Source organism: Rhinoraja longicauda, chromosome 18 (genome assembly GCF_053455715.1).
Source record: "Rhinoraja longicauda isolate Sanriku21f chromosome 18, sRhiLon1.1, whole genome shotgun sequence".
Classification (NCBI taxonomy): domain Eukaryota; kingdom Metazoa; phylum Chordata; class Chondrichthyes; order Rajiformes; family Arhynchobatidae; genus Rhinoraja; species Rhinoraja longicauda.
Window position 1 is genome coordinate 18,002,714 of NC_135970.1, and position 22,136 is coordinate 18,024,849.

Consider the following 22,136-nt stretch of genomic DNA (forward strand, 5'->3'; position numbering starts at 1 on the left):
TTCCCCCCGCATCCACGGACAGGCTGCTCGACCCCTGCCGAGGCGACCGACACGCACAGCCCCCGCAAGGGGATGGAAGGCCCCGCAGGTCTTTTTACCCTTACAATTCCTCATTTCTATCCATACTGATTCAACAACTCCTGATTCTATGTCACCCCTTGCAAGGGAATGAATATTATTCCTTACCAACAGAGCAACCCCACCCCCTCTGCCCACCTGTCTGTCTTTTCTATACGTTGTGTACCCCTGAATATTCAGTTCCCAGCCCTGGTCCTCTTGTAGCCATGTCTCAGTGATCCCTACAACGTCATACTTGCCCATGACTAACTGAGCCTCAAGCTCATCCACTTTATTTTTTATACTACGCGCATTTAAGTACAACACTTTAACTTCTGTATTTACCTCCCCTCTCACATCGGTCACAAATGGCCCTGCCCTTAATCTATTTTCCCCTCTAGAACTTCTGTTCCCATTCTTCCGAGAGTCTTCTGCAATATCTCCTGTATTGTAGGCTAGCAAGCCGAGGGCCAAATCTTAATCACAGGAATTATGTGCTAGTCTTGTTGAGTTTCCAGTCAAAGCAGATACCTCAGAATGTTGATGGTGGAAATCTTGGTAATAGTAATGCTATTAAATGTAAAGGGTCAGTGGTTAGACTCTCTTTCTTGTTGGAGATAGTCTTGGCTCTTCTGTCACTTGCCATGTTATCAGCCTAAACTGGAATGTGGTGTAGGCTTGTCAAATAATGGCATGAGTTGTGAATGAATTTGAATATTGCACAATCATCGACAAACATTCACACCTCTGACTTTATGGGCATTGATGAAGCACCTGTAAGTGGTCAAGACATGGGAGATTATCCTGAAGAACTCATGTACAAATGTCCTAGGATCATGTTGACTTATCTCCAATCACCACAACCACTTTCCTTCTAAAGCAAAATGATTCCAGCCAGTTACACCCACTATGTACGAAAGCTCGATAATGCAATATTAGGTCTTATGCTATCTTAACATCAAGGGCAATCATTTTCACTTTCTCTCTCAAATTCAACACTTCCGTACATTTTATAGCCAGGTTTCATGCATTTTCCCATCCTTCCTGCATGAAACTTAGTTACATTACGTCATAATACATTTGGTGCTAGTCATTCATAAAGCAACCAAAGTTTCAGTATTCTCCTTGCTCTACAACAGCCCAATTTAATTACATTTACACTCTCATTTGCAGCTTCTGCAGTTTTCTCAAAAAAAGTAATTAAAGAACTTGCTCCCACTCACCACTGAGACTTCTTCTGAGCCAAATTGAATCTCAACACTTGGAAAGCACCTTCAATGAATACTAACTAAGGATCTTAGTTAGCATGGACAAGCTGGGCTGAAGAACCCGTTTTCCTGCTTAAGAATTCTACGAAAAGCCAGCAAGTATGCAGCTCCAATGCCGATATGGACTGGCTGCTATGGATTTTCATTTCCATGTGAGGAGACAAAAGGGTGTCACATATGGAAAGGAATGAAATCGTTATTGTCGATGTCTGCAGAAAGGGGAAAGGACCAAGGTGTGGATGTTACTTGAAATTGGAGAATTCAATGTTCATTCTTCTTCATTGATGCTGACTGACCTACTAAGTTCTCCGGCGCCTTATGTTTTGTTCAAGATTCCAGCATTTGCAATATCTTGTATCTTCATTATCAGCCTCTATGGTAGCACATCTGCAGATATACTAATGCTACATACGATGACAGGGGTGATTTCCGTGCGTTCAGTGTTTCCCATTTGGTGGTGACTCCAATTGCACATGTTGATCTTGTGTCTCAAGTATTTGCTCTCTTAGAAAGGGTCGCACTGCTTGTCTTTATGGGACAAACATCCAGCTGAAATTGATTGATGGGCCAAAAGGATAGGACCTTTCAAGAGCTCCTTCAGCTTTAAATAAATCTGTTCCCCATAGTTATTTGGAAATTATGTGCGATAACAGCACATGTTTTCTGGTGTCCAGACTCTCGGGCTGTCATCATCTCAACCACTGTCAACCAGTGCCAAACAGCCAACAGGGCCAGGGTGACCCAACTGGATCAGTATGGAAACATACTCTATCTGTATTTTCTTGTTCCACCAAGCCATTCCACTGCCAACCACTAGCCTAGGAAAGGATGTCTGATGCATGAGAAATGCTTCACAATGGTCTACTTTCAATGTCAGGTGAATTCAACAGTTAAATTACTGAAGAGTATAATTGATGTAAAGGAGAAACAGCTGCATGGTTGCATACAAAACCATATTTGTTCACTGTTTCTTTCAAAACAATGCATCCTGACAGTCGCTTAGCAACTGAATGCAAATCTTGGTACGAACATCGCAAATTTAGATACTTTGATGACAAACAGCAATTAATCCGTTTTTGTCATTTAACTTCACTATCACAACAACATAAGTACAGAAAGGGATTCATTAATAACTATTAGCAGCTTTTATATATTATCAAATAAGTTGCGGTTAGAAAAAAATTGTTCCAGGATTAAACAACCGAGAAACTTAAGGTGGTCTTAAAATTAAATCACAGGGCACTTATTTATTTAGTACTATGCAATCCAACTGATTTTCTGTGGAACAGATTGTGCTTGCGATCATTTCCAGGAGAAACTGTACCATTCAATAAATTAGACCAAGCTTTCCAGGTACAATAGTGCTTGGTCTTTTTGCAAGGTCAGGTATGCGTCAAAATGTCACCAGCTGCACAATACCTATTTCCACCCACCTAGTCAATCTAGGATCGCTCTGTCTTTACAATTCAGCCTCTCATTTTCACAGCAGTCATAACTGCCTAGCTGGACCTAGCAATACAAGTTTGCATAAAAGTTATATGGGCATCCTATTTTGTGCATGCTAGACCGTGCCATCAATTATTTCAGCGTGGCTACTGAGAAATTGATTCAAATACTTTCAGAGAAAAAACACTTGAACAGAAATAACATTTGCCGATTATCAGAAGTGCATTTAATAATATAACTAAATCCTCAGCATCACTTATGCAATTACACGAAGTCCTCATTATCGAGGAGCACAGACTCTCCAGAGTTAACAAGCAAAAATCATCAAATAGACATCAGTGAAAATGTCCCTTTTATACCAAGGGTGTATTTCCTCTGCATGTGCCAACTGCACGATTCAAAGAGTATTGCTAGGTGTCCCATTAATTATTGTAGCCTTTCTACATAGAGCACAGAGATCTCAGCCAGAGTCCATGTTTTGCAGTGGCATATGGCCACTTGCACCGTGGAATTTGGATCTTTGTAGACGATTAGTTGGAGCTGCCCAGACACCCATAATATGCCTGTTCCCCCTCCCCTTGCTTTTCCCCATCTCTACTGTAGTCTTTGCTGGAGCTGCTTCATTGCTCTCAAACAAAGAGTTCTTCTTTCACAGTCTTGATTGCCACTTTACTTTAAAATCAGGTTTAAAAACACCACCAATTTTTTTTTATAAATTGTTTTTTCCTCAATTTTCTTCCATGCAGCACCCTTTTAGCACAAAAATGGAAGGTGAATGGCAATCTCTGGGCAATTATGTTTCCACTGTTTGGTTACCATGGAAATAATGCCTTTTAAGAGCCGATACCTTTCCATGATTATATTTCAGCAAGATATTGGCAGCTGTATTCAACAGAACAAGTCAATTCAGGAGCCACTCAGGTCTCATTTTAGCACCCTGCATAGATGTAAACAACCATTACCTAATTTCAAATGTCCTTTTGACCAATATTACAATTTTGGCTCAATGAATGAATGAATGAATGAATGAATAAATATATTAGCCAAGTATGCATATACAAGGAATGTGCCTTGGTGCTCCGCTCACAAATGACAACACAAACATAGTTAACAATTAAAAATAAAGCATAAACACATCAAAACAATAAGGTTACAACATTACAGTCTAAACATGTGGGTGAAAATAAACCAGAGCAAAAAAGAAACTACAGACTTTGGTTATTGAGTAGAACTACCACTTGTGGAAAAAAGCTATTTTTATTCACAAAATGCTGGAGTAACTCAGCAGGTCAGGCAGAATCTCGGGAGAGAAGGAATGGGTGACGTTTCGGGTCGAGACCCTTCTTCTTCTTCTTCCAGAGATGCTGCCTGACCTGCTGAGTTACTCCAGCATTTTGTGAATAAATCGATTTGTACCAGCATCTGCAGTTATTTTCTTATAAAGCTATTTTTATGTCTGACTGTGGCTGCTTTGACCGTCTGGAGTCGCCTTCCAGAGGGAAATGCTTCAGAGTTTGTGGCCAGGGTGAGAGGGGTCAGAGATGATCTTGCCCACTCGCTTCCTGGCCCTTGCAGTGTACAGTTCGTTAATGGGGGGAAGGTTCCAGTCAACAACCTTCTCAGCTGTGCGAACGATCCGTTGCAGCCTCTGGAGTTCGTGCTTGGTGGCTGAGCCAAACCAGACCATGATGGAAAAGATGAGGACGGACTCAATGATAGCAGTATAGAATTGGACCATCATTGCCTGTGGCAGATTGTGTTTCCTCAGCTGCCGCAGGAAGTACATCCTCTTTTGACTGTGGAGTCGATGGTGGCCCCCCATTTAAGGGTTTTTTCCTTCTTTTTTTCGATCTGATTTCTCCGTTTATTTGGCAAAGTGAAAAACGCGGAAACCATGCAAAAAGCGCAGAAAATTGATTTTTTAAACGTGGAAATCAGCAGAAACGCGGAAAATTCACATGCCTGTGTCAGATGAATTGAATATTCTTAAGGCTGTGGAACTAATTCATCAGTAGCACACTCTTGATTTTGCATGTTGACAAGTGCTGAAGGAACAGTCATAGGTTCTGCAAGTTTACTGAAATGAATGATTTCAGCTGAAACGCAAATCTGACTATCTAACTGAAGACTTACCCTAACCATTCCTGATACAATCAGATGAATCCCTCGTGGCTGTTCACCTTGGTGCACAACAACATCACCATAATCAAAATACAGCAACTTTGCTCTGTACTGTAGAAAGAAAAATAGTTGAAATGAAATTTCAAGTGCACAGAAATAAAAAATACCAATAATTAAAGATAGATCCAGTCTAAATCATAAATCTAATGAACAATGAACTTGCATCTTACATTAATGAGGGTAATGATTGGGCAAACCAGATTTGTCTTCTTTACTCTATCTCATCCGACCAAGGGATCAACAGCTGCCTTTGAAAATAAATGGCCCACCACTGCTCTGCTCCGCTCCAGCAGTTTTCAATAAACTTTCCCAGAAATTGGAGTGACTACCAGTGTCAGCTGGAGGAATGACCACTTCCGTTTCAGAGCAGGAGGCAAATTTCAATCCAGTAGTTTAACCTGCTGCTAGTCATGTAAAACCATGCCTCCTGAACACACACTATTGTAATCGGCCTTTGCTCAATATTACAATGACAATGGTGAGGAATAAGAGCATATTTTATGTGCAACCTGCACTATGTCAAATTAGTGCGGTCTGACTGCATACTTTCAGTCCTACAGATCATTCAATTTTTCACCCATTAATAGGAGGATTTAGGATGTTAAGGATGATAACGTGAGGAATATTACTATTGGTAACTATATGTTTTGGCATTGTTTTAGAACATTCATAAGTCAGCTGGTGGGGAAGTCAGTGAAATGATTAACAGGTGATCTCAGGGAACACAATCCCCTCTAAGCACTAATGTGTGTTTATATCAAACCTTGTTGGAAGAATATTCATACTGCTCCAATACATGCAATCAAAGCTGATTAATCATAGGTGTCCTTGGTTCCCTTTGGCTTTGGTCAGAAGCTTCAAACATGTTGTTCCCCCTGATAGTCAATATAACTTGGCGTTCCACTAGCCCTGCTGATCACATCACGTTTATCTTCTTCTCCAGAACCATGTGCTAATTATCACACTGGTACTTTTCATCTATACTGAGTAGCCAGGATCTGTAGAAAGCCCTGCAATGAGCTACTTAAATGGGATGAAAAAAATGTCTTAATGAAAAAGTAAAGTTGACTAACAGTGAATATCAAAATATGTCCTTGCACTTTGAAACCCATCTCCTCTGCTGACTGAAAGCACACTGTACTTTAAGAAGCACTCTTCTTAAAGTGTGCAGCACTATACACTTATTTAGAGTGGAAGGAAAATTCTTAGGAGCTTCCCATAAGAATGTACACCAACCCAACATGGTTATCTCCATATGTCCAGTTTTATAAACAAATTATTTAGCCAGAAAGATGTTGCAGCTGTATAAAGCTTTGGTTGGGCCACATCTAGAGTACGGTGTGCAGTTCTGATCACACATTACAGGAAGGGTATGGAGGCCTTAGAAAGAGTGCAGAAGAGATTCACCATGATGTTGCCTAGATTAGAGAGTATTAGCTTGTTTTCTCGAGTGTGTCGGAGGTTGAGGGGAGACATAATTGAAGTTTGCAAAACTTTATAAAATTATTCGAGACATAGATAGGATAGATTGTCTGCCTTTTTTTCTCAGGTAGAAATGATAAACTTGGAACTAAATCAACCTGGAAATCGAGCAGAGGTATTGGCAGATGGAATTTAACTAGGACAAATGGTTTGTTGTCAGGTGCACCTATGGGACGGAGCTCTGGTGTCAATTAGTAGACCAAAGCATTAGCAGTATTGGATAAAATAAGTACTTAACACATAGTAACAAGCTATTTGAACCTTTGCATTCTCAAATCGTGCATTTAGTTATAACAAGAACTAGAATGATAGCTGTATTTTTGCTGCATCACAAGCTTACAAGCTTGTACGCTGTACAAGCTGAGTGTCCATTCACAGTCCAGTTTTAATACTTCATGTTGAATGCAAAATAATTTCCTAAAATCTTTAAACATTGAAATAAATTAGCTGTAAGACCTTTATACAGAAGTCTTACATTTATTGTTAACAGGTGAATTCCATTACAAAAATCCCTTTTCCCACTTGCTCTGATTTGAAAATAAATCAACAGTAGTGTGAGAAGTTATCTAAGTGTAAAAAGATCAAAGACATTGAAAAATCGCTAATCGCTGAAGTTGGCACATCAAAAGGATCTTGCTAGTAAACGTCTGCAAGTCTGATACTTGCACAGGCGTACTCAAATATTCAACAGTTGGCACTGTACCCTTCAATCTACTTCACCACTGTAGTCTATGAAGTGTAATGGCATTACCATCTTGCATTTATGCTGAGGATCCAGCTGCCAAATACCACTCCAGGTTACAGCTGGTACAAGATTTGTGACCCATTATTTGGAATGGGAATTGTAGGCTGGGAAAAAGGTAAGGAGTGAAGTTCCTTTATTTTTAATTAATAACAGTTTTGATTGATTTTTTTCTCTCATTAATTTTCATTTTCTTTCATTGTTTACTTCACCTTTAATGGCTCTTAAATCTTTCTGAATACTTTGGCAGTCAGCAAAGTAGTGGTCAGCATTTTGTTTACTGTCAAAAGCTTTCAGTTAAATCGGATTTCAGGGGCAAGGCTTTTTCATTGTGTTGTTTGAAGGAGTACATTAAAGGGTATAGTGCCAATTAATGGTGAAATAATTAAAAACTCGAATATTTGAGTACACATGTGCAAGTATCAGACTTGCATACATTTACTATCAAGATCCTTTTGATGTGCCAACTTCTCAGTTGTTTTCAGCAGTCATAGTGGATAACCTCAAACTCCTGTTAGCGAGACAAATCTTCTACAAAGAATTGGTGAAGTACCAGCAACATTCAGGCCAATATTTGTTTGATGCTGAAGACAGACACAAAAAGTTGGAGTAACTCAGTGGGCCAGACAGCATCTCTGGAGAAAAGGAATAGGTGACATTCTGGGTTGAGACCCTTCTTCAGACAATCTGGGGAAAGGGGAACAGGAGATGCGGATGACTTCATATCAATGCCGAAGCAAATACTGGGCAAACCACAATATTTTAAAAGTTTCCCGATTTGCTCGTACATTGATAAATATATTTGCGTGTTCAAAATTTCTGTTATGGATTCTTCTTCTGTATGACAGATATATTTTCCTTTCAATTACATTCATGCTTGACAGGGATTCTGCTATTTGGCATCTTCAATGAATTTGTATGGTATTGAAAAAAAGCAACTTTTAAAGAAAGCATCAATAAATTAATACCTTAATGAACTCAATCTGCTTATCTGCATTCTGCAGCCATGGCAAATTTTTCAGCAGTTCTTCAGCAGTTGGAGGTTGTATAGAAGGAGGGAATTTCAGAAGACGCTTCATCTTTATTTCAACCATCTATTTCCCAAAAATAACAGGAAATAAAAACATAGTCCAAACTTAATATAGAATAGTACCTATATGCAGCAAAACTTTGCGATATGGCGTCTATGGGGATTGTGGGGTACAAGGCTTGGATGCTTGTTAGTCAAACATGCTGGTTAGTTAAGAGTTAAGTATGTTTTCAATTAATTGATAATACTCAAGGTTAAAGAATAAGAGAATTGTTATACTATATTCATTAATGAATTAGTAACCGTTATTGAACAGGTAGTAAAACTGACTCAAGCAATTTGTAGTGGTGGGGGATGCATGCTCAGTGCTGTCCTGATATCAACCCAGATGCCCCCCATGACAATGCCTTGATTTTGGTCAGGGAACTCTCTCAGCAGTGTCCTGCTATCAGCCCAAGTGCTCCCACTGAAGTGCAAGTTACCAGAGAATTCCAGTTGGTGAAGCAATAACCACGCTTTTACCATATTGATTTGTTTATATACTTTTATTACCACAGTTTACAAAAATTATACTATTATTGTACTTGTGTTCATTAATTCAGGATCAAAGATCACACCTTAGGGGGTGGCACAGCGGTGCAGAGGTAGAATTGCTGCCTTACAGCACTTGCAACGCAGGAGACCCAGGTTCAATCCCGACTACGGATGCTATCTGTACGGTGTTTGTACGTTTTCTCCGTGACCACATGGGTTTTCTCCAAGATCTTGGGTTTCATCCAACACTCCAAAGGCGCACAGGTTGTAGGTTAATTGACTTGGTGTATGTGTAAATTGTCCCTAGTGTGTGTAGGGTAGTGTTAATGTGCGGGGATCGCTGGTCGGCTCGGACCCAGTGAGCCGAAGGGCCTGTTTCCGCGCTGTATCTCTGTCACTAGTGCTTTAGTTTATAGCGTAATATATTTGACGTTAATTCAAATTAAGTGGTATGATTCTCCCACAGTTTAAACTGAAAAAGAATGTTTCAGGATTTGGAAGTCAACATGCTCAATGCTCATTGCTGCTGATACCCAATTTAATGAAATAAATTAGCATTGTATGCAGGTAGTTTGTATTTGAAAGATTTAAGTTGCAGTGTAGGAATGAAACCTCACCTCCCTTCAGTAGCAATCCATTTCCATATCTAGTCTAATTCCAGGGCCGCTTACCTAGCAATGTTTAGCTAATAGGTGGATTAAGAACCACCTCTTGTTCTGTTCTTTTCATTTGTACTCCATTCTCATCTTTTTTTGAGAAGGGAAATAAATTGAGTGGGTATATTGCATTGAAGTACAAGATTTATTGACAATGACCGAGGGAAAAGCATGTCAGTATACAAAGGTGTGGTTCAATCGCAGCAATGGTTATAGAGCTTGGAATGTAGGAAAATGCATGGACATTGAAAGATGTTTGTACTAAAAGTAATTTGTGTGAGGAACTACATTATGGAATAATACACAGGGTGTAGGTGAAAGTGCCACCATGCTCACCTGTGCTGATCTAATGAGGTCATTAACCAATTGTGCACTATGTCAGAACCAGCCTGCTGCCCCTATCTTTTGCAGGCATGTTGGCTGCATATTTATTTCTCTCATAATATTTCTCTCATAATATAGTCCCTCCCCAATCCATTTTCACATCCTGCAAAGTATTATTGAATCCAGTAGCAGCCTTGAATCATCTTCAATTTCCCTCTGATCATTCATGATTTGGTCAACTAAAAAGATAATAAACTTCTTGGTTCCAAAACCTACTTTAAACACGCACACTAAAATTGATGCCTGTCAAAACTTAATCACACATGGTATCAATGGACAATAGCGTATTGCTATAAAAGTACTGTGAATTAGAAGAAATGTACATGTTTTGTTTCCAAATAGACATTCAATCCGGTTTTGATGACCACAATCTTCATCACTGTGAGGGTCACCAACTATATATGTGCTCTGCAATGTGCATAAATAGTATGTCTGTTAACAAATGCAACAATAAATTATTACTGCAGGTACACGCATTATAACTTGCATAAAATGAGTTCAGTAATGTATGTAATATAGCTATAATTGGACACAAAGGCCAAGTAAGAGATTACTGAAAAGAAGAAAGTGCAGATGCTGTGTTCTGTCCACAGCCTCCTCCATTGCCAAAGTAAGGCCACACGCAAACTGAAGAAACAGTATATTATATTCCACTTGGGTAGTTTACGACCCAACGCTATGAACATTCAATTCTCCATTCTAAGGTAACTAAAACCCACCTCCTATGTGGCCCACCTGGACTCACACCTATTTCCACCTTCCACCTAAATTCTTTCCTCTAGGTTCACAATTCTGAACTTTTTCCAATCCTTTTATCTCACACCTGTCTTTTCATCTCTGGCCTTTGTGCAACCATCTGCCTAACAAATTCCTCCCACACCTTTATCCACCGATTACCTGCCAGGCTTTGTCCTGCTCCTCCGCTGTTCTAGCTTTCTTCTCCCCTTCCCTCCCCAAATTCAGTCTGAAGAAGGGTCCCGACCCAAAATGTCATAGAGTCATAGAGTCCTACAGCACAGAAAGAGGCCCTTTGGCCCATCGTGTCCGCGCCGCCCGTTACCAAACACAGTCTAATTTTAATCCCATTTTCCCGCATTTGGACCGTAGCCCTGAATGTTGTAGCATTTCAAGTGCCCATCCAAATGCCTCTTAAACGTTGTGAGTGTTCCCGCCTCCACCACCACCCCAGGCAGTGAGTTCCAGACTCCAACCACCCTCTGTGTGAAAAAGTTCTTTCTCACATCCCCCCGAAACCTCCCTCCCCTTACCCTGTGTCTATGTCCCCTCGTTGTTGAACCTTCCACCAGTGGAAGAAGTTCCCCGCCATCTACCTTATCTATACCCCTCATGATCTTGTACACCTCGATCATGTCCCCTCTCAGCCTTCTCTGCTCCAGGGAAAACAACCCCAGTCTGCTCAGTCTCTCCTCATAGCCGAGGCCCTTCATCCCTGGCAGCATCCTGGTGAATCTCCTCTGCACCCTCTCCAAAGCTATCACATCCTTTCTATAATGTGGTGACCAGAACTGTACACAATACTCCAGCTGTGGCCTCACCAGTGTTCTGTACAATTCCATCATTACCCCCATACTTTTATATTCGATGCCCCGGCTAATGAAGGCCAGTAGCCCATATGCCTTTTTGACCACCCTGTCCAACTGTCCTGCTGCCTTCAAGGACTTGTGTACCTGTACTCCAAGGTCCCTCTGTACCCCTGTCTTCCCTAGGGTCCTTCCATTCATGGTGTACTCCCTCTCGAAGTTATTTCTGCCAAAGTGCATCACCTCGCACTTTTCAGGATTAAATTCCATCTGCCACTGCTCCGCCCATCTGACCATCTCATCTATATCTTCCTGCAGCTTGCAGATCCCTTCCTCGCTATTCACCACCCCCCCTACCTTTGTGTCATCTGCAAACTTGCTGATCATGCCCTGTACGTTGACATCCAGATCATTTATGCAGATGTCATTTTTTAATATTCTCCAGATGTTGCTTGACCTGCGAAGTTACTCCAGCACTTTGTGATTTTTTAGAGAGATATTACTACATTGACAAAATAAGAGCATTTAGGATTTTTTAAGTTAGTAAGTAGGCAATACCTCTTCTAGTTTTGATGCTTCTGCATCATCAAGAAGACCTCCAGACATTAAAGCATGGATGGTGTCCCTGGCGCTGTTTAGCACAGTTTGGGCTGCCTGTCTAGTCTTTACTGATATTGCTATCTCTGGGTGGTCACGTTGTAGAAGACCTAAACAAACAACAAACAACAAAACTATTATTTTCACATAGTTTTATAGAACTCCTAAACTATGTTTATTTTTTGCATTAGATTCTTCACATTTGGATCATGATAAATATAATGTAGAATATGATGTTTTAAAATGGTTGACCTAATTCTGAACCAAGCAGAATTGTACCTTGAGTGAAATTGATTGGTTGGATAGAAAATAGCTCCAGTGCGAGAGGACACATACGAGGGCCCAACTTGCCCACGCCAACAAAGTTTCACCAGCTGGCATTTGGCTCATATCCCTCTAAACCTATCCTATCCATGTACCTGTCCAAATGGTTTTTAAACGTTGTGATAGTGCCTGTCTCAACTGCCTTCTCTGGCAGCTCACTCCATAGACCAGCACTTGTGTAAGCAAAGTTTACACCTTTGTGTAAACAAAGTTGCCTTTCAGGTTTTTAAATAGAGTACTACAATAGAAAGAAATGTACAGAAACTGTCAGCTTCCATGCATTATTATGCACACAACTCGGGCATGGAGGGGGAACAGGATGAAATCTGTACCTGAAATGTGGTACATAAGACTGTCTAATATTATTCATATCGTACTGGAAAGGAGGTGGCATCAAAATTTACATTATGTGCAAATAAAGATGGAGTTTTCTATCCTGCATCTTTTGGTGGTTTGCTACAATATCACTGCTACGGTGAAGATATCAGGTCATTCATAATTTTAATTCTTTGACAGCAAGTAAAACATTGTGGAGCCTTAACAACTGTGGTTAATATCCCCTTGTACTTACTGAACTTATAAATCATTTGCTACCATTTACTGTACTTCTTAAGAAATGGTTTTACCATTTATATTGCTAAAATACATTTCAATAGCCTGCAACATCTGTCACAAACTCTATCACTTATAAACTTATGAGTAGCAGATCAATTGAAATGGACAATAGCATTAAAACCACAACACTAAATAATAGCTGCCTGTTGTGCAATTTGGTGGTTACCTATCAAACCTTCTTTACAACATTCTTTAAAACAATGTTTTTAATCTCAATGATTAAAGACCTTGCATGTCTAATATATAATATTAAACAATTTTCCCCAATGAATTAACTCAAAACATTCAATATACTTTTAATTAAAGTCCACAATTTCCTCCACCAACCTTCTGGAGGAACTCACTGAGTCCTCTAGCATCTGTGGAAGCAAAATCCTGATGCAGGGTCAGACCCAAAACATCAACTATTCCTTTGCCTCCACAGATGCTGCCTATTCTACCGAGTTCCTCCAGCAGTTTGTTTTTTTCCCCCCCAACGTTTGGATGTTTATGATATTTTGTCTAAATTTGAGGCCCTGTGATCTAAAAGCCAATCATTCAACTTAGCATCTGCAAAATTTTGATTTTCACAAGATAGGTTCTCGTTCATAAGTAAGAAGTCTCTCTTGTAAGCAGTTCGCTTGTTTCTCATCTTTTAGCACATATATCTAAATATAATAATACAACTCAAGTCTCCCATTACTGTGAAAGCCTTGCTCTACGAATTGCCATCCTACATGTGCAGCTCAAATATTCAACACTGAAGTCAGTCATGGCCCAACATAGATCAGGAATCGTGTATTGTACAATAAACAAATACTAAACTACATTGTTAATCAACAGAGAATCTCTATGGGAGGGTGGCGATGAAGAGAAGAAAGATGACAGAGTTGTCTCAAGCAGGAGAGTGAACTCTGGTTGGCTAATAGTAGCTAATCTCTCTTGAGCACGTGAAGTACTACGAGAACAAAAATCTGTTTTAACTGCAAGATACAGAGCACAGCTGGAAACTTGAAACATAGGGGAATACTGGGGAAGTCCAGCAGGTAACCAGCAAATGAAGAGAGAAACAAAGAGTTACATGAAAAGTTAGAAACTGTGGATGTTGTAAACAAAAAATATATAAATTCTACAATCAAGTAGCAGTACCATGAGAGGATATCAACGAGAAATGACAATCGTGCTACTCCTAACAAATACTACCTGACCCACTGAATAATTTTAGTATAATCTTACAAAAGGGGGGGGGGAGGTATATAAAAACTGTGAAATGAAGGTAATTAGAAAGAAAAAGCACACGGGAATATAAAAGAGAATTATAAAGCTGTAAAAAAATGCCAAGGACGTCTGGTAGTGCTCATGGAAAAAGAGAGCAAATAATGCAGCTGGTTGGACATCAGCAAAACTGCCCAGTATCAAAGAAACAGAGAAAGTGAGTTATCCAAAACTGTAGATGCAATATGCTTAATGGATGAGATATTGTTCCTCAAAACGTACATTGGACTTCATTTAACAGTGCATAGAAAGAAAAAGGCCATAAACAGATAGATTGTAGTGGTTATAGAGAATTAAAATGCAAGCAACTGAAATATAGTTCAACTATATCTCAATAACTAACAATTCAACTATATTGAAATATAGTTCAATATTTGCAAATTGGTCACTCAATCTGCATTTGGTTTTTCAAAGGAGAGAAGACGATCATAAATGGCAAATGCTTTCACTAGATTGGCGGAGGTGTAGTTGAACTACTGCTGTTCCTGGAAGGCTTCATTTGTCCCTGGACTGTGGGAAGGGAAGATATAAAACCACAGGCATTGTGTCTCCTGCTGTTGCTTGGGAAAATACTTTGGGAGAGAGAGAGATTGATGGAGAACTAGAAAGGAGCAGTCCCTTCAGAATGATGAAAGGGAAGGGGGAGATGTATTTGGTGAGAGAACATTGTTGGAAGGTGGCAGAATTTGAAAGGATGATCCATTGAATGAGGAGACTAACAGAGCACACGGAGAGGGTATGAGCAGAGGTGCAAGAAATAGATAAAATCAGATCGTCATCTTTCTGTAATATTTTCTCCATTATTCTCTTGCTTATGGCACTGCATGACAATTTCCTGTATCACTGCAGGCCACATCTTTTACATTCATTGGATTGTCTTCCCTCTTTCTAACTGCACTCATTTCATAGCTTTTACATTTTAATATGCTCTTCCTCTTTCAAGTCAAGTCAAGTCAAGTTTATTTGTCACATACACATACAAGATGTGCAGTGAAATGAAAGGTCACCCACAGTCCAGCAATAGAGCAATAAAAATAAACAATTTCACACACAACCACAACCAACACAACACAAAACAAAAAAAAAGAAACATCCATCACAGTGAGTCTCCTCCAGTCACCTCCTCACAGTGATGGAAGGCCAGAATGTCTTTTCTCTTCCCCTGCCGTCTTCTCCCGTGGTCAGGCTGTTGAAGTTGCCACGTTCCAGGCCGCACCGGAGGTGAAAGGTCCACAGCGGGCCGACCCAAGCCCGCGATCCGGGGCAGGCGAAGACGCCGCCGCTGCATGTCGGGGCGGTCGTGGCTCCCGACATTGAAGCCCCCTGCCGGGCGGAGAAAATCCCGCGGCCTATTTCAGGCCGTGCCGGACGGTGAAAGGTCCACGACAGGCCGACCCAAGCCCCGCGATCGGGGCCGGGCGAAGACGCTGCCCTCATGAACCTATCACTTGTATAACTCCATCTGCAGCCTAAACCAACAGTAACCCTGGCCTTACCTACTCAAAAATAATGGCTTTGCTTTATTCATGCCTTCCCCACCCACTCTGCAACTTTAAACCAATTTGTTTTCTCACTTTCACATTTCTGGCAAGAGTCTTTGACCCGAATTGTTGGCTCTTACCACTCTTTTCACAGATGTTACATGAATTGCTGATTGTTTCCTATACTTTCTGTTTTTACTAACATGTAAGGATTCTATTACCATTTAAAATAATTGCTGTGGTGATTCATGTTATTTTTTAATTCATGTTTCATTATACACGTTTAAAGGAATGCTTTAGACGCGGCAAAACAACATTAAATCTGATTTTTTTTTAAATGTAAAAAACAATGTTTTGATGTTTATACACAATATTATTATAAAAATAATAATTTCATTGCCAGGTTTACATTTCTGCTATTTTTAAAAATATTACCTCTTTGTTTTGATTAATACATTTATATCTTCAATTTGTGAGAGATATAAAATTTAGTTTTCAGCCAACTCTTCCTACTCAGTGAAACGCAATGATCAGAGCAGATCAATAGGTCTAGTGTTTCACATATGTAATGAACACAAATGATATCTCACCTGCTTAAGTAAACGGTCCCAGAATGCTATTTTCTTTCTGTGAGCTAATTTGTCCAGATTTAATGAACAAAGATAGCTTAATTACAAAACTGGCTGTATTACAGTGGAATATACTAAATCCATCTTCGCAGTGAAATTTCAATGGCACAATTCCATTTAGTGTTATTATCTGACTTCCATTTCAGTTCCCTCATGGTAATTATTGGTTCTCAGCAATCAGTACCCTACTTCTATGAAAGATGGTCTGTGATGATTATTTTGAAACCTGCACTTTTCTTAGCATTACTGAACCAACTACTGAAGTAATAGCTGAACTAAGTGGATTAAAATGCCCCAAATAGGGCAAAAAAAATAGCAGGATGACAGTTAAATTGTAGTCCAAAAACTGAATGGTGTCATGTGCTTTTATCTTATTAGAGGATTGAAAGTAACAAGGTTTCAAAAGCCACAGGCTTTGAACACCAATGAAATAATTAAACCTCCTGTGTTGGTTGTAACTGTGGAATTACAATTGTATCAAGTATTCCTACGCCAAACATTTGAAATAAATTTATCTGCATTCCAAAAGGATGAAATCCTTTAATTTACAAAGATCAAATAATATCCCTTATTAGAACATCAAATGGTTAAAAGGGGAATTTTAAAATAAAAAACATGCCCAGTTACAAGGGCATAAAAGCCTCTGTATGGTTCTGCCAACTTTATGCAGGGCAAGTGAATTTGCTCAAAATATGAAGAAATATTCATGTAAGGAAATCTGACAGCCTCAGTAAACAGTAAAAAGATTGTGATCCATGATTAGTCTTTCCTTGTTGCTGCTGATGTATGTTGTACACCAGCTTCATGATTTAAACTTGTATTTGAATGGTTACTTACCTCAAAAGGGGGCACAGAATTATGAGCAGCCAGCACAATTTAAAGATAGATTAAGTTTTTAAAATCAAACTACACCTTTTAAAGCTAAAGTGGAATACAGTATCAACAGATGGTGTAGACATTCCCAAGTTCACTTGTTGAAAGACATTGAACGGGAGATAGCTGGCTGCTCTGCAGTCATTGACGGTGAAGACAGAGAAGACATGAGATCTGATAAACTCTACAAAAGGTAAAGATCAGTGAATGCATTTTTAACTATAATGCCCCACCAAAAACATTCTAACCACAAACCAAGGTTTCTACATGTTATACTCCCATTATGTGCAAATTATTACTATCAATCCTAAAACGTTCAATAAGACAGTGATCTTCATCTGTAATGGGCGGCGCAGTCTGGGCATCAATGCATGGCTGGAGTCTCCCTTCAGAAGGTAACCAATTCGTGTTACTGCTGACTTAGAAAACCTTTGCTCCAGATGCAAAACAGTAGTGTCCCTGTTCATTGATCGTGGATAGGATGTACAGCCAAGCCCTTCTTACGCTCCTCCTGCAAGGTCTGCAGACATTTCTGTCTTGCTAACTCACCTTACGCAGCACACACAGCAGAATAATCTCAAGCTACCCACTGAAGAGCGATAAAACTGAGGAAATGGCAGTGCATCTCACCCAAAGACAACAGACAGTTTATAGCAGCCCCATTATTATGTTGAGATACTGGTAAACAGGACATGCCATTCAGTTGTGTCATAATAGTTTAGTTTAGAAATACATCATGAAAACAGGCCCTTTGGTACAATGAGTCCACGTCATCGATCACCCATTCACACTAGTTCTATATCATCCTACTTTCGTATCCACTCCCTGCATACTAAGGGGAATTTAAAGTGGTCAATTAACCTCTAAACCTGCATGTCTTTTGGATGTGGGAGGAAACTGGAACACCTGGAGGAAACCTACATGGTTACAGGGTAAACATACAAACTCCACACAAACAACATCCAAGGGCAGAACTGAATCCAGATCTTTGGCAATGTGAGGCAGCGGCTCTACCAGCTGCGCCACTGTGCCGCCAAATGTGCCATTCTATTTTTAACAGAAAATCAAATAGATGGAGAACCCAACATCAGCTAGGCATTAAAGTTGTTTCCAACACAGTGATTTAGTTTAGTTTAGAAATACTGCATGGAAATATGTTATTTCGAGGCCCCCAACCGCGGGAGAACAAAACAGGGAACAGATTGAACTTTTTTTTTTCGCCTTCCATCACAGTGAGGAATGTGGAGGAGTCACTATGGTGGATGTTTATGTTAAAATGTATTTTGTGTGTTTTGTTGCTTTTTATTGGTATGATGACTGTATGACAAATCAAATTCCTCATATGTTGCAAAACATACTTGGCTAATAAAGTATGATTATGATTATGATAAAGGGAATAACATCTAGAACAAGAATCTTTTTCCTTTGGTGGTGGTATCTTAAACAAGATGGTACAGGCATAAGGTGCGATGGGTAGGAGGTTTAGAGAGGATGCAAGGGAGAATTATTTTACACAGAGTGGTTTGAATCTGGAATTGGCAGCCTGAAGATGCTGTGAAAGCAGGCACACAACATTTCAGAAGCATTCAGGCAAGCACTTGAATTGCCACTGAATACAAGGGTACAACTTTGGAACCATTACTGTTCAGATATCTGCACTAAAATCCTGGATATTAATCAGATCCATTGTGCACCCAGGACATGCTGAGTGAAGATGCCATTACGTTAGGGAATGGGAGACCCCATTCTATAAATGGAGATTCCCATCCTGCAAAAATGGAAACGGTTTTGATTATTTTTAATTATTTCACTTTAATATTAAAAAATTGGACTGCTTTTAATAAATTTATTTTAATTCATAGAATTTATTAATTATTCACATCTGTCAGAATATATTTACATGTTTGACTTTGGATGTCACAGACATTTTAAAATGCTACTAAATTCAATTGCAGGCTTTGAAAGCCCGCTCCCCAGCAGAGCTTTCTAAAGGGCTAACATGGCATTCTGGAGACACGGTTTTAGGATTTCATCTTCTGAGACCAAATTGTCACTGAGACCTTGCTGGATACCTTTGTGATTTGGAGGCCCAGTAAAATTCCATTATGTATTTACACAAGGTGAATACAGAGCTTTATTTGTCATTCGGTACCGAGGTACCGAACGAAATTACATTTCCAGCAGTCACACACAAAACAAAAAGAACACAAGACACATGACCCCAACACAAACGTCCATCACAGTGACTCCAAACACCCCTTCACTGTGATGGAGGCAACAAAACTTCCAATCTCTTCCCCACGCCCACGGACAGACAGCCATTATTTCATGTTTCTACAAATAAGCTGGATGCATTCTTAAACGACTTATCCCTTTAATGTTAAAAATACTAACAGCTCCTAGTAAATATAACCACAGGTCATTCGATTTATATGCTGTTAGATTCAGAATTTTTACGAATAGGAATTAAGCAATGTCCTCGAGGCCCACTGTCAAACCTCAGTGGGAAGAGATCACAATCAAGGGTAACCGAGAGTGAAGCCCAAGAACAGAGTGCTGCAAAAGGATTAATAATCTCGTGTGGCTGATTAAATTCTGAGAATATGCCATCAAATGGTGGCTCTAAACAACTGGCACTAATCTTGACACAGATGGAATGGATAAGAATGGAAAATATTACACAGACTATATTACTCAAAAGTTAGGTTGAATAAATTTTATTCAAATATCTCACCCATTTGTGATAAATGTCTTTTACAAAATGCCAATCTTACACACTCTTTCGATTCGTGCATAAAACTTCAAAGTTTTTGGGGTGATATATTTGATATATTTACTAGTTTATTTAAGACAAAAATGGAACCTAGCATGGAAATGATTATCTTTGGAGATGTAAATAAATTAAATATATCCCAAATCTCATTTTTTAATTATGGTTTAATAATAGCGAAAAAACTCATACTTAAATTGTGGAAAAAGTCTATTCCACCAACACTTAAAATGTGGATTGGTAATATGTTGGAAACAGCACATTTGGAAGAAATGAGACTCCTCCTAATAGAAAAAAAAGACCAATTCTTATCGAGTTGGTCTCCATTTATTGACCTTGTGGAATCATGCGGTGTAATATCAGCATAAAATTAAAATTCGGGGTTTGACTGAAAATTGATTAAGAAAACATCGATTGGTTGCGTGGGAGAATCTCCTCTCTGCTTTACTTTCGCACATTTTTTTTTTTTTTTTTCCACTCGATACTCACTAATTTATTCTTTACTCTTCACTACTTCTTTTTTCTCATTTCTTTTTAAAAAGGAAGTTGTACAAATAATGTTTTAATAATTCTTGGCACCTGTAAAAAGGAACCATTAAAATGTAATGTGCTTACTTCCAAAAAAAATAAAATAAAATAAAAAATAAATAAAATAAAAAAAAAATAAAAAAAATGGTGGCTCTAAACAACTGGCACTAATCTTGACACTGCTCCTCTCTCTAAGACTGCTAATATTAACATGCCCCACACAATTACCACTATTCCATATTCCAAACATCTACACATTGCCAGTCGTTCAACCACAGTAGGTACATTAGTTAAGCATAGGCCAAAATACTAATTTGCCCACCTTACCTCGTGCAAGGCAGATAATGCATAACTAGTGATATCAGCAGCAGATCAATGAGGGCAACCATATTCATGAAACAACTTATTGTACCGGAGCAACAAACAATCTGTTGGAAGAACTCAGAGGGTCAAGCAGAAACTGTGGGGGTGCAGGTTGAAGAGGGTTGGGGAGGGGAAGAAAGAGTAATTGTTATTTTTGGTGAAAACCCTGCATCACGACAATGTAAAGAGGGAAGATAGCCAGTAAAAGAGGAGAGGGTGAGGGGTAATCAATGGGTCAAAGGGGGGTCAAAGGGACTTCAGAGTGAAGTGCTAGGCAGATGGGGCCATGTTGGAAGACAGAAGGAGGTGGATGATATATGGAGGCAGACGAAACAAAAGGCAGATGAAGTCAGGTGCCGGGAAGGAAAGGCGAAGGTGGAGTTAACCAGGAGGGTGATAAAGCTAGGACATAAAGACTACCAGTACTGGAATATCATAAGTAATAAATGTAATAATGGAAATGGATGAGTAATGGGTAAGTGTAGGTATAGCAGGGGTAAAATGTTTAAGTAGGGTGGATGGAACAAGGAAGGGAAGAGGACCGGGGGGGGGGGGGGGGGGGACAGCTTATCTCACCTGGCAACAACTCCCTTTGTTTGTCTGCCTCCATCTATCATTTACCTGGAAGGTAGACACAAAATGCTGGAGTAACTCAGCGGGACAGGCAGCATCTTTGGAGAGAAAGAATGGGTGACGTTTCGGATCGAGACCCTTCTTCAGACTGATCAGTCTGAAGAAGGGACTCGACCCGAAACGTCACCCATTCCTTCTCTCCAGAGATGCTGCCTGTCCCGCTGAGTTACTCCAGCATTTTGTGTCTTCCTTCGATTTAAACCAGCATCTGGAGTTCTTTCCTAACATTTACCTGCCTCTGTCTCCCGGCCTCGCCCCTCCCCAAGCCTACCTGGCTACATCTACGCGTCATCTTTCATCCCCTCCTTGGTCCAACGATCACCGCCACTTATCCCATCCCTCCTCCTTCTGCTTTATACTGGTCATTTTCCTTTTCCACTCTGTCCTGATGCAGGGTTCCAATCTGAAACATTGGCAATTCTTTCCTTTTCATTATCTTCTTATCTACCTATTTCCATGAGTGACATGTGGGTAGAACTTTGCTAATGAACATTCACACATCAGACAAAGTGTTAAAAATTGCAAGCCAATTTATAACCACTGCACTGAAAAAAAATTGTGACCACATGTCATTGTTTGCGAAAAGAGAAAGGTGCATTACCTTCATGTCGAACAGATTAGACAAATTACTGAGCCATAATGCAGTTATAAATAATCCAATTACGGAATTTGTTTACAAGAAACAGCAAGGTAAAGCGCTGATTTTGTCTAGGCTAAATTTTGACCTACTGTAAGATTTGAGAAGTTT

The 22,136-nt window shown here is 39.6% G+C and overlaps 2 protein-coding genes across 2 annotated transcripts in view; one reads left to right on the plus strand and one right to left on the minus strand.

Moving 5' to 3' along the window:
- Positions 1-22,136, plus strand: part of LOC144602290 (galanin peptides-like) — a 411,360-nt gene that overhangs the window by 250,112 nt on the left and 139,112 nt on the right. The gene's annotated exons all lie outside the window — the stretch shown is intronic.
- Positions 1-22,136, minus strand: part of LOC144602286 (sperm-specific sodium:proton exchanger-like) — a 159,929-nt gene that overhangs the window by 33,285 nt on the left and 104,508 nt on the right. Inside the window, exons 18-20 of the mRNA XM_078415200.1 lie at positions 11,880-12,028; positions 8,145-8,270; positions 4,905-5,003 (exon numbers count right to left, since the gene is read on the minus strand). Of these exons, the coding sequence (XP_078271326.1) occupies positions 4,905-5,003; positions 8,145-8,270; positions 11,880-12,028 (374 nt within the window). The remainder of the gene's footprint in view (positions 1-4,904; positions 5,004-8,144; positions 8,271-11,879; positions 12,029-22,136) is intronic.